Genomic DNA, 16301 nt, shown 5'->3' on the forward strand with positions numbered 1-16301 from the left:
CACCTTCAGTTTCAATAATTTTCTAGAAGGGCATACAGAATTCAGAAAAACACCTAATGTACTACAGTTGGTTTATTATAAAGGATACAGATGAACAGTGTCCAAGGTCCCCAGCAAAGGAGCTTCTGTCCCCATGGAGTTGGGGTGCACCATCCCCTAAACAAGTGGACGTGTTCCCCAACTCAGAAGCTCTCCAAACCCCATCATTTAGGGGTTTCTATGGAGGCACGGTAGTCATTGTGATTAAATTAATCTTCAGGTCCTCTTCTCCCTAGAGGGGGCTGAAAAATCCCAATCTCTAGATTCGTGGTTGCTTCCTCCGGAACAGTCTGACCCCACCCGGAAGCTATCTTGGGGCCCGGCAAGAGTCACCTGATTAGCATAAACCCTGGCATGGTCCAAAGGGGCTTGTTATGAACAAACAAACAAACAAACAAACTGGTCCTAGTGATGAGGGAGCAGAAGGCTAGTTGAAGACAAAGTGTACACCAACACTCTGTTAACCTCCCCCCTTCCTCCACTCCTGGGTGGGACATGTGTGACATTTGTACAGGGATTTCCCAACTATCTTAATGTTAATACCTTGCTGGGGTTGGGGGGCAACATTAACTTGACAAAGGCATGACTGCTGGTGTCTGGTGTCCTGTAAGTCGGTCCTCTTTAGCATCTGAAAGTTCTTTTGAAACATTTTCTTTACTTCCCCCAACCCCAGAGTCTATAATCAGCCACTCCTCATGACCCTACTGCAGCTCTTTCTGCCCACGGGTCCTGTCCTGGTGCTTTAATAAACCATTTTGCACCAAAGATGTCTCAAGAATTCTTTCTTGGTCATCGGCTCTGAACTTCACCCCACCCAACCTTACCTATATTCCAAAACCACATCACTATCACCCCTATTACCCAGAAAATTCCAAGAGTTTCAGAAGCTCTCATGTCCAGAACTGGTCACAGGTCGATGTTAATAACAAAATTCAACCAAGTGAATTTGAGGATCTAATTGGTTTTATTAAATGATTTTCAGACTGGACAGCAGCAGAGCGGCACTCCGAGGCACTGTACAGAATGGGAGATTTTTATAGATGGAGGGTGGGGGCAAGAAAATTTTTAGGGGAAAAAAAGGATCTCTCCCATGGAGGTTGTTTGCTAGGGGAAAAACAAGGTATCTTATCATGTGGAGTGCCTTATTTTTCGTTGGGCATAGGGTGGGAGGGAGAGGATCCCGGGTGACAGATTTATTGGTGCAGCTGGAAAGAAATATTTCCTGACCGATCAGTTAAAGCCACATTTCTGGGGGAGGTTGAAACTGCATTTAGTTTGGGAATTAATCCCGTTTGGGAACTCACTCATTTGGGGCCTGCAGTTTTCTTTCTTTAACACCAAATGTATATATGCATGTATGTATATATATATACATATATACAAGCATGCATATATATATATATATGTATACATATATACATGCATGCGTGTGTGTGTGTATTCAAGATTTTTATTTATTTTAAAGAGAGAGCATGTGGGAAGGGGGGAGGAGCAGAGGGGAGGAAGGGGTTAAGACTCTCAAGCAGACTTCCCGCTGAGTGCAGAGGTGGATGCCTGGCTGGAACCCACGACCTTGAGATCACACCTGAGGTGAAACCAAGAGTCCCAGGTTAACCAACTGAGCCACCCAGGCACCCCCCCAAATATATATTTATATCACGATATCACGGGTCCTCATTGCAGTATGTCTGTTTAATGAAGAAAGCACAGTGTTCTGAGCCTGCCTCACCTTGTCCCAAGGGCACCTAGCACTGAAGCACCCTTTGGAGGTGGGCATCGCACGTGAGCAGGGGTTTTAGACCCCCAGCTCCATCGTCGTTTCGGGTAAGCCCAGTGTTCCCCCTTCTGTGAAAGGGGCGTACTTGCACCCCTGTGCCTCAGGCATGCGAAGGGTAAAGAGCATGGCAGAGGGAGGTAAAGGGCATGGCAGAGAAAGGAAGAGGGTCGGGTAAAGGTGGCCGCCTTGGCCTACCACAGGGACATGAAGGTCTGGGGGCTGGGGGAGGACCTGGCAGGACGGTCCTGAGGACCTGTTCCCCTCCAGACCACCGCCCGCCAGGCTTGCCCTCTGCCTCAGCCAGACAACGTGCCTCCAGAAGGCACTGGCAAGGAAAAGCGTCATGGCGCTGGCCTGGCACATGGTCAAGCGCCAAAGCTTGGTGGCTGGGCAGGAGGATGGGGAGGAGTGGTGGGCTGCAGTTAGAGGGGACTCTCTGCAGGGGTCTGGGGGCGAGGGGAGCTCTTCTGGGTTCCGGGGCGCAGGCACTGGAGACCACAGGGGCCGGCCCCCCGGGGGAGAAGGAGCACGCGCAGCAGCCGGGAGGCCATCGCGGACGTGGCACGAGGCGGAGGACGCCTCGCCCGATCTACCTGTGCAATGGACGCGGGCCCGCAGGTGCTCCGCGTAAGTGAGTGCACGCCGGCCTGGAAGGGTTTGTAAACCCGGAAGCGTCTGCGGGGCGGGGCGGGGCCAGGGAGGGGCCGGGCCGGGAGGCGGAGCTCGGCCTGCGGCCCCTCCGAGCCCCGACTCGCAGTGGCCGCGGCAGCCAGGGAGTCAGCGGCGGCGGCGGCGGCGCGGCGGCGACAGTAAGTGCGGGCCGGAGGTCGGGCGCGGACCCGACCCCTGGCCGGCTCTTCAGGCTTCCGGCCGCCTCCTAGTCTCGCACTCTTCCTCCGAAGAGCCCTTCTGGGGGCTGCTCCACGGGAACCGGGCGGGGGGGGGGCAGTTCAGCCCCTCCACTGCGGCCCCTCTCATCTCTCTCTGTATCCCTCCCCATCGCCGCCCCTCTAACTCCTGGCTCCCCCCACCACCCCCGGCTAATTTTTCCCTTTCTGGGTCGCTATGCTCTTTCTCCTCCAGATTCTCTCCCATCCTCTTCCTCCTTATGGATTTCCTGACGCGGGACCTCACTGCCTGGTTGTGGGGGGCCTGGATATGGACCAGTTAGCCCAAAGTGTCCAGAAGGTGGCTGACTTCTAGTTCAGATTGGGGGAGTGTGAGGCTGGGTATACCTCCAACCCCAAAGGCCATACTGCCATGCTGTCTGGGTGGCACCCTGTGTTCCCCAGCAATGCTTTCCCGTGGGTTAGCATCACCAGCTCCCCTGTCCCCATTTCACAGATGAGGAAATCGAGGCACAGTGGGAGAGATCGACTTAGCCAGAGTCAGAAGCCTCCGGGGAACCAGCCCCCAGTTCCAGATGGTGGTCTGAAGCAGAGACACCACACACTTCTGCTTCTTTGTGGGGGTGCTGCCCCTTCCCACAAGTCACCCAGGAAGGGAGCTCTGCCAAGCCTGGCCAACTCCTGCAGGTGACTGAGGGGTACACAGCAGGCAGTGGTCAGCCCACGCTGGCAACACCAGGGCTCTTCCTTAGCTTTCTTTTTCCTTTCTTTCTTTTTAATCCAAAAGCCAGCAGCTAGCTTTTATAAAGAGTAATAAGACTTTGCTCACTTCAATGCCCTGGCCTGTGACCCACGTTAGAGAAAATTTCTGGCTCCTTCTTCAGAAGCTCAGTCAAGGCTGAATGGTCCTGGACAAATAGATGCCTGGAGATGAGAGTGGACTGGAGTGACCCCACTGCGGGCCCCTGCCCCCACCCCTGTGGCTGGAGCATCTGGAAAGAACCACTTGTTCTCTGTCTGTTGTCTTACATGGGTCGTAGTTTTTACATTTCTAAACACTAATTGAGAAATGTGTGTGTGTTTGCACCTGGGCAGGCACATTGTGTGTGTGCCCACACTGGTTAGTTTGTTAGAGGTGGACTTCCTGTGCAACAAGGCTAGGAAAGACCGCCTGCTGCTCAGCCAGGGGATTTGGAAGATAGACTTGCTGGTGGGATGTTTAGGCGTCCTGCAGCCTCTTCTCTGCCCCCTCGGGGGTACATGCTCCGAGGGAGAGAATATGCTGACTGCCCAGACAGAGTCCATTCATTCAGCAAATACTGGTGAGGGTGCCCTGCATCCTCTTCGCCTCTGCTCATAGCTCACTGTCCATGAGGTTTTCTAGAAGGAGGTCTATACTTGGAGCCAGCAGACATGGGTTCCCATTGCCAGCCAGCCTCCTCTGCTGGGTGGGCCTGGACTGCTTGGCTGTATAACCTCATCCTTGCCATTTGGCTGCTGTGTGACCTTGACCCAATGACTGAACCTTTCTGAGCCTCACTGTTCATCTAGGAAATGAGTCTTAGAGTAGAGTAGTACCTATCATGTTGTGCTATTGTCAGGCTCAAGTGCGAGGCACGGACCTTGGCATTGCGTGAATACCAGATTTCATTTTAGCTATTGGGAATTCTTAACTGTTTGAATGTGGGGTGAATCAACTGCCTTCAAAGCTTCATTCTTTGCCTCTGAAAAAGGAGGCACTAATTCCTGTCCTGCTTAATTCCAGGGAATGTTGCGAGGCTCTCCCGAGATAACAGAGAAGGCTCTGTGCCTGTGTGACGGGGTGTTCCCGTCTCCCCAGGCAGGGAAGGAGGGCCCAGCTCTGCCTGGCTGGATACTGTGAGTTAAGGGTCAGCCTCCGATGGGAGCCATGTTGATTTCTGGATGAACTGGGGAAAATCTATTGCAGGAAAGACTACCATGTCCCCTCCTCAGCTCTATGGAAGTACTGCCCATTTATCACACTGCCGCCATGTCCTAGGTGCCATAGAGAGCATGGAAACAGGCAAGCTACTTGCAATCAGATTCAGCAGCCAGCCAGCCAGCCAAGTGACAAGCCCAGGATGGCAGGGAAGATGCTGACGTTCATGAAGCAGGTGCTACCATGGGCCAAGCACTGCCAGCCAGTTTCAGTTACATAATCATCGTAAAAAGGCCTCCCTAGGTTTACACAGATGGGGAAATTGAGGCTCAGAAGCATGGTGACTTGCCCAAGGTCAGGTAGGCAATAGTTCCTGGCAACCTAAAATTTAAGTTAGTTTTAGGTGCTGTCACAGATTGGGAGTGGCTGTCTCCTGGTGGGATGTGAGGGACAGAGGTGGGGACCCGGGCAGGAACTACACACCCAGGCTTGGCCATGGACCTGGTCTGTGACCTGCTCTTCAGACCTCTTCTTCCACAAATTAAATGAGGGAGTGGACTCTTGGATCTCTCAAACCAGCTTCTGAAGGCAGCTCTAGACACCATGGGTTTAGTGTTTTTTTTTTTTTTTATGTTATTTCATTTGAATGCCTTTATTTTTATTTATAATTTTATTTCTCAACACGTAATACCTTCATATAGTTCAGAATTCAAGAGGCACAGAAGAGGAAGTAGCGAAGACTCCTGCCTCCCCGTTATCCCCAGCCTCCTTCCTCCTTGTCCCCAGCCTCCCTCCCTGGGGCGACAACTCTGAAATTTCCCCGTGTGTCCTTCCAGAGGATATTCTTCTCCCCACCCACCCCAACCCTGCCTGACTTTTTGCACAAATAATTACATATTCTGCGCACCTTCCTGCTTCTTAATTTTTTCACATAAATTTGAAAAGTTTGGAGAACATGCTTTGCCTGTCAAGGGTCCTAATTCCTTTTTTTATGGCTCCATAGACATTTGAAGGCCTTGAGCTCGGGTTGACCCCTCTGGATCGATAGCTAGAGGTCCCACTGTGCCATGTGGCCTAACTGCCGGCCACTCCACAGCATGTTTGCTACCTATGGCACCCTGCCTGGGGACAGGGGGACTGCTCTGGTCACTTACAGTTCTGGTATCCTGTCTTTCTCCTCGATCCTTAAACTTGAAGCCCTCTAACCTTGCTTTGGTGACCCATGGTGGGGGCAGAGTCAGCTCTGCGGGGCCAACTGACTCCCTAGCTAGGCCCAACCTAAGCTTCTGATCACCTGCCGTGTCTCTGTGTCTCTCTGCTCCAGTCGTGGCCATGGCCTCCGAGGATGACTTCCATCACAGTTCGAACTCCACCTACAGAACTGCAAGCAGCTCCCTCCGCACGGACCAGGAAGCACTGCTTGAGAAACTGCTCGACCGCCCCCCGCCCGGCCTGCAGAGGCCCAAGGACCGCTTCCATGGGGCCTACATCATCTTCTTCAGCTTGGGCATCGGCGGCCTCTTGCCGTGGAACTTCTTCATCACTGCCAAGGAGTACTGGGTATTCAAGCTCCGCAACTGCTCCAGCCCAGCCTCGGGGGAGGAACCTGCAGGTTCGGACATTCTGGTAAGGGCGCGTGTGTCCTGAGAGTGGGGAACAGCTGGATGGGGCGACTGTACTTCAGTGTACCGTTCCGGGATGGTTTGCAGCCTGCTGCGAACGTGGATGCAAACCAGTGCGTTGTGTAGAGCGCAGTAGACAGACCTCAGTCCTGACACATGTTTTATGTAGTGCAGCCTGCGGCCTGCTTACTGTTTAACTTGGGCAGGAGATGCAAGTGGGGAACCTAAAAACCCAGAATTCATGACTCCAGGGATTTGAAAAGGTGGCTCTGATAGCAGTAAGTTCAGCTCTTCCGGAAAACTCCCCCAAAAGCAGTGGTAAAACGAGATGGAAGCTAATTTTTCTCTCCTGTTCAAGTCTGGAGGGGCCAGCCCAACTCTGGTATAATGTTCCATGTGGTCAGGAACCTCATTGCTCCACCATGTAGGGCTTCCATGGTCAAGGTTACTTCACAGACCAAGATGGCTGTTGTTGCTCCAGTCATCACAGCAAGAGAAGGAGAGGCATGAGAACATTCCGAGAAGTAACACAGATTGCTTCTGCTTCCATGGCATTGGGCGGAACTCGGTCATGTGACCACATGATCTGCAGACCACATGTAGCCTTTAGATGTAGTCATTACCCAGAGAACTGTGTGCCCAGCTAAAATGGGAGGTTGTACAAGCTGTGAGAGACTGGGGGAACAAAGCCTGGGATATCAGTAGTCTTGTCACCAGGGGAGAGATTACTATGACTCAGAGCAGGTGGCCTACAAGGGAGGGGATCTTCCAGGTGGGAGGGAAAGCCTGAGCAGAGGCAGGATGGGGGGACGCTCAGGTGTGTGAGGGGCAGTAAGGCACTGGGTTTCCTATATGAGGGATGCATGTAAATAAGGCTTGAGATCATTGCCTAGATGCTGAAGTCATTGCTTGGGCCTTGAATGCCAAGGTGAGGCATGGAAACTGTGTTCAGTGGGCAGTGGCACCACTCCCCGCTCCCGCCACCAGAGCTGCTCCCTCTGTGGCATGACTTTTCCCTTGGGAGGGGGCAGTGTTAAAGACAGAAATTACTCTACCGCTCGCTAAAACATTAAGGAAGGCTGTACTCGAGGCTGTTGCAATAAGGAGGAGAGATCGGCTCAACTCCAGATACCACAAGGACATGGGGGGTTTATAGCCATGGAGCAGAGTGAGAGCTCCATGGATGGAAAATTAGAGGAATTAGTGGATGGAAAAAAGAGGAGCCATCAAGAGCAGGGGGCTTCTTGCTAAAGGCAGGTCAAGGGCATGCACACCAGGAGCAGGGGATGAGGAGCTTGCCCCGATTCCGAGGGTGGTCGGATATCTAGGGTCGGGGGGCTTCTCCATAAATGGACTCAGCAGGATTCTTGCTAGGCCTGGGCTGGGCAGGTAGAAGACAGGATGGAGGCCACGGTCAAGGCCTAGTGCAGGAGAGGGCTCAGAGGTTCGGGTAATCTCTATACGGAGCTTCAGTGTCCACAGCTGATCCAGGCTGTGTCTCCTTTCTCTTGGAAGCTCATGGATGGGAAGAGCGTGGGCATCTCTGAAAGCACTCCAGGCTGGAGTGTTGCCAACTGCCCTCTCCTCCGGACAAGAAGAGGGAACCTTAGCAACCGTAGCCATACCCTTCGACTGGCCCAGGCAGTGGCCCACCACCCCTTTTCTGAAAGCACCTTTGAAATCCCTGTCCTAACCACGAAGAACTCTTCCCAGTCCTGTAGGGATAAATCCAACACACTGACTGGAGCGGCCCTACTTTCTGTCTCAGGGACCGTACACGGCCACACATCGCACTCACACAGGGAGTTTTTAAAAATCCCCGTCTTAGCCCCACCACAGGGCTTGTGATTGAACTAGGCTGAGGTGTGGGAGGGACAGAGATATTCCAAGACTTCGCACTCCCTCCTTTGGCCTCAGGCCCTTGGTTCTGACACCCTGCCAAGACCTGTTTCCGCCAACGCCAACTCAGGGATTCGCAGACGCCTCCCAGGGCCAGAGCAGTGCATGGCCAAAGAAGGGTCCTGGGAAGGGAGGGGGTCAGGACTTCAGAGCCTCCTACCCAAGGTGTGCTCCCTGGACCAGCGTCACCTGGGAGCTTGTTAATGACACGGGCCCCACTGCAGACCAGCTGAGTCAGCAGCTGCCTGATACCAAGCCCCCCGGGTGATTGCCAGGCCCTTTAGAGTTTGAGAAACACTCGCCAGGGCGTGGCTTCCAGCCTACGGCTTGGGCTCCAACCTGCCTTTACCAGCACCTCGCTCTCTGGCCTCCGGGCAGTCTCGTCTTCCTGGCATGGAACAGGAGGCTGCTACTACCACCAGCTTCTTAGGTCTGTTTTGAGGATTCGGTAAAGAATTCTGCGCACCAGCACTGAGCTCTAAATGCTGTACAAACATTATTATCATTATGACCACTTGGGGGATGGGGCACTGCCGAGCAGCATGTGGCCCTGTGTATTTCCAGACGTCTGGCTTCGTCGAGGTGCTTTATGATCCACTTTTCTATACCAGTGACTCAAGCATCCCAGTTCCTGCCAGCCTCAGTAAATTACCCAGCCCACTTGGGCTTCTTCCAGAAGATCCCTGTCTGTCTGGGCCAGCACCCGGCCGTGGCAGCCCTCGGGGCTGGACTGAGTATGCACCTGTCCTGTCCTCTCCGTCCATCTCCTCGGCCCCCCGGGGCAGGAGAGGAAGCCGAGGCCGGTGCCTGGGAGCGCGGCCGTGCGCAGTGGACGTCTGCCGCGAGCTGCTCGAGCTGCAAGGCGGTCCCTTCCCAGCTGCAGGCACTTAGCATTCCAGGCCCTGCTAGGATGCTTTATTGCCTCTTTCCAAGTGCTGGCAGGTGCAGATGTAGTACCTGGGGCTGTGCGGAGCTCCTGGCTCTTGGCATCAGAGATGAGAGACCTGTCACCCCTCGATTCATGGGCCGGGTCTGGGAAGCAAGCATGCTGGGGCGTTTCTGCATTTTGCAGGCCATTTTTCTTTGCCTAATTCCTCATTCCTGCCACCCACCTCCCCAGTTCGTGCCCACTCTCTTCCTGATTCTCCTGAAAGAGGTGGTGGGCCTGCCCTGTCACCTGAGGGCCACTTTGGGGAAAGGAGGGGAGGAGTCAGATGGGTCTGTCTCCAGCCGGCCACCTGCAACTCCGTTAGCCCGGGTGTTGGTTTTTTTCTGTACTTTCCTTTTAATATTTCCCAGGGACAGATACCATGGGCTAGGGAGTTGGCTGAGTAAGTGTGTTGGTACAGACCCCTCCAGTTTAGGTGACTTTCAAAGTCACCTCCCATCCCAGGCCCATTTCCTTCTGCCGTGGACAGTTTGGGGGATGGTTTAGAAAGTGTCCTGCTCACCTGCCCCCTCGACTATAGTCCCAGGAATAAGAACTTTGAATAAACCCACCACAGGCCTTCGGGCCCAGAGCCCAGAAAATTAGAGCATAAAAAAGGAAGAATTTCTCTGAAGAGGTGGTGCCACGGGTGCCACGGTGGCCGCCATCTTCTGAGCCCGGCGCTGGGCCCGCAGTGCCGGCAGGGGTGTTAAACTCGCCGCTCATCAACTGTTCAGAAAAAAAAAGAACACTCAGAAATGTTCAGTAATCTGCCTCAAGTCACATAGTGGGCAAGGGTGGTAGAGAATATCACAGAGAATTCAGATGGACAGCTGATTGCAACGTTGGTCAAGCTCAGAGAGTGGTGTAGAGGGGACCGTTCTGGAGACAGGAGGGCCCCCACCCCACCCTGTCCCCCTGACTCTGCCAAATGCAGAGCCTGCCCTTGGTCTGGCTTCCTTTTCCACCCTGGGAGAACAGGTGCCTCAGCTCTACCCCTGGATCTGGACCCAGCTTCCAACTGTCATCGTCCCTGATCCCTTTCCTACCCCTGCCCCCAGGTGCCCCCTTGGCTCTGGGGTCTCTATGCTGTCCCTGAACCTGTGGGGCTCTCCTCACCCTCCACTTGGCCTCTCCTGCAAACCTGTCTGGGCTCCCTCTGGGCCAGGGAGTATAAGCCAGACCTGCTCCTCTTTCTACCCCTTGAGAGGAGGGGGACCACACCTTCTCCTAGTCATTCCCTGCCAATGAGCCCCCCACGGCCTCCTCCTCACACATTCTTCTGATGTGCCTTGTCCTGTCCAGGGCTTGTCTCTGAGGGGACTGCAGGACATGACCAAGTCATGGGTGGGACCTACAGTCTGACTTGGTGTCAGCAAAACCTGGACCCAGGCCTGGCAGTCCACTGCTGCCCTGTCCATCCCCCCAACCAGAGGGAGCCCCACTGGCCTGTCTGAGGAAGTGGAACCTCTCCTGCTGCCACCAATCTGGGGTAGGGGATCCTGGGTCCCCAGAACCCACTTCCTCCTCTGGTGCTTGCCACACGATTCATAGTATTGGGTGTCTATTGGGGGGGGGGGGGCTGCTGAGCCATACTCTGCCAACACTAGCTTGTTTCACTGCACAGAACCTCTGTGAGGCAGGAGTGTTATTATCTGTGATGAGAGGACCCAGTCCACAGATGGGCCTGCTTCCCCCACTAAACTGTGAGCTCTCCTACTATATGTCCCGGTGCCCTTAGCACAACCTGCACAGTGCCTAGCACATAAAAGTAATAAGAGAAATCTGTCTCATTAGTTACTGAATGGCTGGCGAGGAAAGCCCCATCACCCCACTCCAAGATAGGGATGGCATGGGTCTGCAAAGAAGCAGAAGAAGATCTTGGGGTCATAGTGGCCACCACCAAAGCAGTTCTTTCATTTGGATTGGCACAGACATGAAGTGATATTTCTTTTTAAAAATCTTTTAAAATTTTAATTCAGTTAATTAACATATAAAGTATTACTGGTTTCAGAGGTACAGGTCTGTGATTCATCAGTCTTATATAACACCCAGTGCTCATTATATCACATGCCTTCCTTAATGCCCATCGCCCAGTTGCCCCATTCCTACACACACACACACACACACACACACACACACACACACACACACACACACCCGAAGTAATATTTCTTCTCTAGGAAACAGACCCAGACTGGCCTGGTTCAGTGGAATGAGGGAGGGGGGGTCCTAGGAAATCCCCTCATTATAGCACCTTAGTCCTGGCCCAACTCCTCAGCACCCCCCAAAAAAGCAGGAGAGCATGGCTTGGAAGCTATCCTTATGGACAAGGGCAGACATCCCAGTTCCGAGAGGTAGGGTTAAAAGGAACCAGGATGAACTATTTTAGAGAAGAAAAAACCGGAAGACAGATTCTCAGAAGCCTTGGCAATGACTTGCTGACTTTACAAAGCCCCTGCCATGAAGCCTAGGCCTACACACCTTCAGACCTACCGTCTTTATCAGCAGGATAGCCTGGTGAATTAGGGATTGTCCTCCTCAGTTTCCTGATGTAAAAACTGAGGGTCACTGACCCATGGCCATTTGCTAGCAGGCGACAGAGCTAGGCCTGGGAGCAGTCTGTAGGTGAGCAGAGCCTGTGCTGCCAGCCAGCATGCACTCTGGCTTCTCCAGATACCCTGTAGAATAGACTAGAATCCTCTGGGGAGATTTTAAAGTGCACTCCCCCACCCCCAACCACCTGGCTGGTTCTGGCGCAGTGGAAGGAGGGGCCTGGGCACAAGCATTGTTAAGTTCTCTAGGAGAAGTCAACATGCAGCCCGTGATCCAAGTGAAACATTACCACATGGGGGTAATGCAGAGTTGTTTTCTGCCCCCCACCAGAGCATCCACGCTATGGACTTGGGCTACATGATGAGAGTTCTCTGGAAGAACTTCCCCCAGACAGGTTGTCAAAGCTCCACTCCAGACCCAGGTATCACTGGGAGGGCAGCTCTCTCACCATGTGCCAAGGGTGTTGGTTCATTCCTTAATCTGGCAGGATTTATTCAACAAGCCACTGTGTGCCAGAGGCTTTCTTTTCATTATCCATTTCCTTACTAGAGTCTCAAGGGATAGGTATTAGACCCATTTTACAGAGAAGGAAACCAAGGCTCAAAAAATGTAGTTTGTTCCCAAGCAGAAGGGCAGTGACAGCTGGGACACAAACCGGGCTGTCTGAACCCAGGCCATCCATGCTCAAGACCCTGTGCCCCATGCCGGCGCTTCCAAGTGTTTCCAGACTGTTTCTGACCCATGCCTGTCTCCCTGGCAAGATTTCCATGTCTGTAACAGAAACAGCAGCGTCCACACTCCAGAACAGTCTCTGGTTAGAGTTTTCAAGGAGGAACCAGTGATCATGCGTGATGACCTTTTAAGTGGCAAAAGCTAGGGAGGCTGAGGATGGAGAGCTACCTTTGGATTTCACCTCCTGTAGGTCCTTGGTGGCCCTGGGGAGCACTGCCAAAGGGGAGGGACAGACGCTGGACTACAGGCTAGTAGCCCAGCTGGAGGATGGGGGTGTGGGGGAGGGACACTGGAGGCAGCTTTCAGACTCATTCTAGAGGAGTGAGGCAGGAGTTCTGGGAAGTGGGATTGAGAAGGGGATGGATTTTCTTTGTTCTTCAGGAGAAATAGGAGGCAGCTTGTGTGCTCCTGCGAGTGGCCCAGTAGAGAGGGGAAGGCGGGTGCTGGGGTCCATGAGCACAGGGCATGGGGTCTGGGGCACAGTAGAGGGGGCCCAGAAAAGAATGAGGGTGAGAGGCGCGTGGGTGGCTCAGTTGGTTAGGCGTCTGCTTCGGCTCAGGTCGCAATCTCAGGTCCTTGGGATCCAGCCCCAATCGGCTCCTTGCTCAGCAGGAAACCTGCTTTTCCCTCTGCCCCTTCCCCCTGCTTGTGTGCACTCTCTCCCTCTCTCTCTGTCTCTCTGTTTCAAATAAATAAATAGAATCTTTAAAGAAAAAAAGAATGCAGGTGATTCATCCTTAGGAACAGGAGAGAAGGCAGCCAGAGATGAAAGGAAACAAATTGTAGCCATGACCCATCAGGAGATTTCACATCCTTTGGTAGGCTGCAACCTGTAATTTGAAAACCCCCACTCTGTTTGCCGGCAGCTGGCCATAAGGACATGTTTCTGCCCTCATTTGACAGCGGAGGAAAGTGGAAACAATAAGGAACTTGCTGAAAGCACAGGGCTGTGAAGACAAGAGCGGGGCTGTGACCCAGGGGTATCTGAGTCTGCATCGTGTTTCTGGGCACACTTGGCAAATGCCCAGATTCCCAGAGCCAGCCTCGCTGGCTCCGTCTCTCCACCATGGGCCTCTGCTACTGTTGCCAGGTGCTCCTGATAAATCAGGGAACCGCTCCCCCGTGCCACCTGCTGTTCTTTGAAAAGCTTGCACCATTCTGGGTGTGGCTGGATCATGGTGCTCCTGCAGGCCAATCCTTGAGCCACTCGGATCCCTCCAAATGGAAAACATGCACGGTGCACTCCATCTGGCAATCCACTTTTTAAGAGCAGAATTCCAAAGCCTGGGGCTAACCCCAAATCAAGGCAGGATTTGATCTGAGCCCTGTCCTCCTGGAAGGGGAGATGGCAGAGGCAGTCCAGGGGTCTCCAGGTTTCCTGCCCAGGGCATGGGTGAGTGGCCGAGGGGCAGAGAGGGTGGGTCCCACCCTGCAGCTGCCCAGTAGTTTGGGCTAGCGGGATGGCTGCTCTCAAACCATTTTAAAAAATTAAAACCAAAAGTGAGTCATTTTTTTATTCCCTTGTCCACCCTCTGATTCTAACTGCAGACCCAGCCAGCATGCCATTCCCAATAAATATACCTGTGATGGCTTTTTCTTCTGTGTTTAGCTCTTGTTGTGTCTTGCAAAGGGAGAGAAAAAGCCCAACTAGAAATGCTGCAGTCATGCCTTCAGTGGCCTCGACTTCTCAAATTCTCTTTTTATTTTCTCTGTGTGTGCTCACGGCTTCCGCTGCCCTTCCATGCCTTGCTCGCTGGCCCCCTGGACTATCGATCGCTCCCACCCCTCCCCACTCTCTCTTCGATTTTGCTTCCTTCCACACTCGTCCTTGGAATCCAGAGGCGATTTCCTCGACAAATTAGAACATGGCCTGGGCCTTAAGTGCTCGAGTGTCTCCTTAACGTGATTGATCATCGAGTGTATCTGGAGAGCAGAGCCAGATCAGTCTTCGCCAGGTGCCTTCGTTGCAGGTGTCATCATGTGGTGGCAGCAAGGGCTAGGGAGGGGTCCGAGCTGGCCTCTTGGGGGTCCTCTGAGGCCTGCAGCAGCCTGGGAGCCTGGGGCTTCAGCCTCTCTCTGCAAGTATGTTGGGTAAGCAAGTGCTGGCTGGGTCTTCTCAGGACTCCTTCTTCTCCCTCTTCCTGGTGGTTTTCCTGGGTTTCCTCCTATAGAGAGCAGCTGGAGCACCCCCAGACCACCTCCTCTCTACCCACATGCCGTCTGCCTGGGCCCTGTCCCCCGCTCTCCACCCTGGGACACCAAAGCATGTCGGCCCTCTGGGGGGTGCAAAAGCCACCCCTTCTGGCAAGGGCTGTGTGAATAAGTGGGGAGTCTTCTTGGAAGGCCTCCTCTTCCTCCTTGCCCTGGCCATGTGGTCAGGCTGCAGAAGAAGAAGGACAGCCGGCCGAGCATCAGCAGTGACCGAGTCCCGCATCAGTGGCCACCCCCCAGGGGTTGGCGTCCCTTGCGTGTGGACTGACAAGGCTCTCTGTGACTCTGACTCCTCCCTTGAACTGGTTCTGAGCCATTTCTCTGCCTGCTGAGGTTTCAGTCTGAAGTTTGGGTAGGGGAATAGAAAGGATGAAAATCAAAGGCCAGCTTGTCTTGTTCGGGTGGGGTTTGGTGGAGGGGTGGGGCAGAGGGCCGGGAGAAGTCCTGATTCCATTTTCCACGCTCATCTCCAGTAGTGGAAAGACCTGAGATTCGGGAGAGCTGGTTCTGTTTCTTACCGTGTTTCAAATTTGCTGGGTGATTTAGGACTCTGTTTCCTTAACTAAGAAACTTGGTGGAGGTTAGCAAACTTTCTCTGCAAACGGCCAGATGGCATGTGATCTCTGTTGCAGCTACTCTGCTCTGCACCATGGATAATCCATAAGCAAATGGGCCTGACCAGTTTCTAGTATTTATAAAAATGGAGGTGGACTGATTTGGCCCTAGGGGCAGTTGACTGCTCACCCCTGGACCAGACGCTCCCTTGCAGGTCTTTCCCAACTAGTGTTCCAAGATCTGTTAGAGAGGGACTTACTGTGCTGAATTTCTATTTGGAACATGGATCACTGCCTGACATAGTGTGTCTGTGTATGCATTCAACGACCGTCTCTTGACCAGACCATCCGTTCCTTGAAAGCAGGAGCTTGGGCTGAATCCCATGTGCCTAGAATATCTATTGAGTTCAGCAAATACATGCAGACTGGTGAGTTAATCTGTGTTTGTGGAGGGCCTGTCTGGCACTGGACTGGTGAAGAGAGGGGAACGGGAGCAGGACCCTGCTCCCGGGATCGGGCATCGGGGCATCACGCTCAGGGGTTCGGGATTGTGATGCAACTATTTTAGGGCAGACCTAGGTGACACTGGAGCAGACGCCCTCTGCTGCCTAGTTAGTTGTGCATGCTGCTGATAACAGGTCGGCCATGCTCGAAACTTCAGGGGTCCCCTTTGTGTTCCTCAGTCCTCCACCCCCACACTTGGTCTGTCAGCAAGTTTTGTTGATTCCACCTTCCCAAACATCTCAGATACCTCTGGTTGCCTTCTCCATGGCCAGCTCCCCAGCCCTAGCCTTCCTGGCCACTGGCTCCCAGGGCACCCCTGTAAACCAGGGTCCATGGAGGCTGCAGAGGTGGTCTCTTTAAGATGTAAAATGGAAAGGCTGTCTACTGTGCCAGGTAAGGGGGCAGAGCTCTGCGGACAGAGGGCTGGGTTTGAGCTGTGTAACTTCGGGCAAGTGTCTGACCTCTCTGAGCCTCAGTTTCCTCATCTGAGGACTGGTCCCTAGGAGGGTGCTGTAAGGATCAAGGGAGTGAATACATGACCAGCCCTCAGAACAGCAGAGTGTGGGGAGGGCTCGGTGACTGTGCACCAGTACCAAGTTTCCCAGCTGCTTAGAGTCCAGCAGTAGCTTCCTGTCGCACTTAGAATAAGATCCGAATTCCGACCCCAGCCTGTTCGCCCCAGCCTGCCCCTGCGTCCAGCCCAGTCTCCCCACTCTCCCCCTTACTCCAGG

At 53.5% G+C, this 16301-nt stretch overlaps 1 protein-coding gene across 2 annotated transcripts in view; it reads left to right on the plus strand.

Annotated features, from left to right (window-relative positions):
• The first annotated feature begins 2511 nt into the window (after nt 1-2511).
• The window catches only part of SLC29A3 (solute carrier family 29 member 3), a 40677-nt gene continuing 26887 nt past the window's right edge, over nt 2512-16301 (plus strand). The window contains exons 1-2 of one of the 2 annotated variants that reach the window (XM_082715661.1): nt 2512-2625; nt 5889-6190. In XM_082715661.1, coding sequence (XP_082571787.1) covers nt 5897-6190 — 294 coding nt within the window. In that variant the 5' untranslated portion in view covers nt 2512-2625; nt 5889-5896. The remainder of the gene's footprint in view (nt 2626-5888; nt 6191-16301) is intronic. The other variant, XM_082715662.1, reaches the window with a different exon arrangement.

Source organism: Mustela nivalis (genome assembly GCF_964662115.1).
Source record: "Mustela nivalis genome assembly, chromosome: 2".
NCBI classification, from domain to species: domain Eukaryota; kingdom Metazoa; phylum Chordata; class Mammalia; order Carnivora; family Mustelidae; genus Mustela; species Mustela nivalis.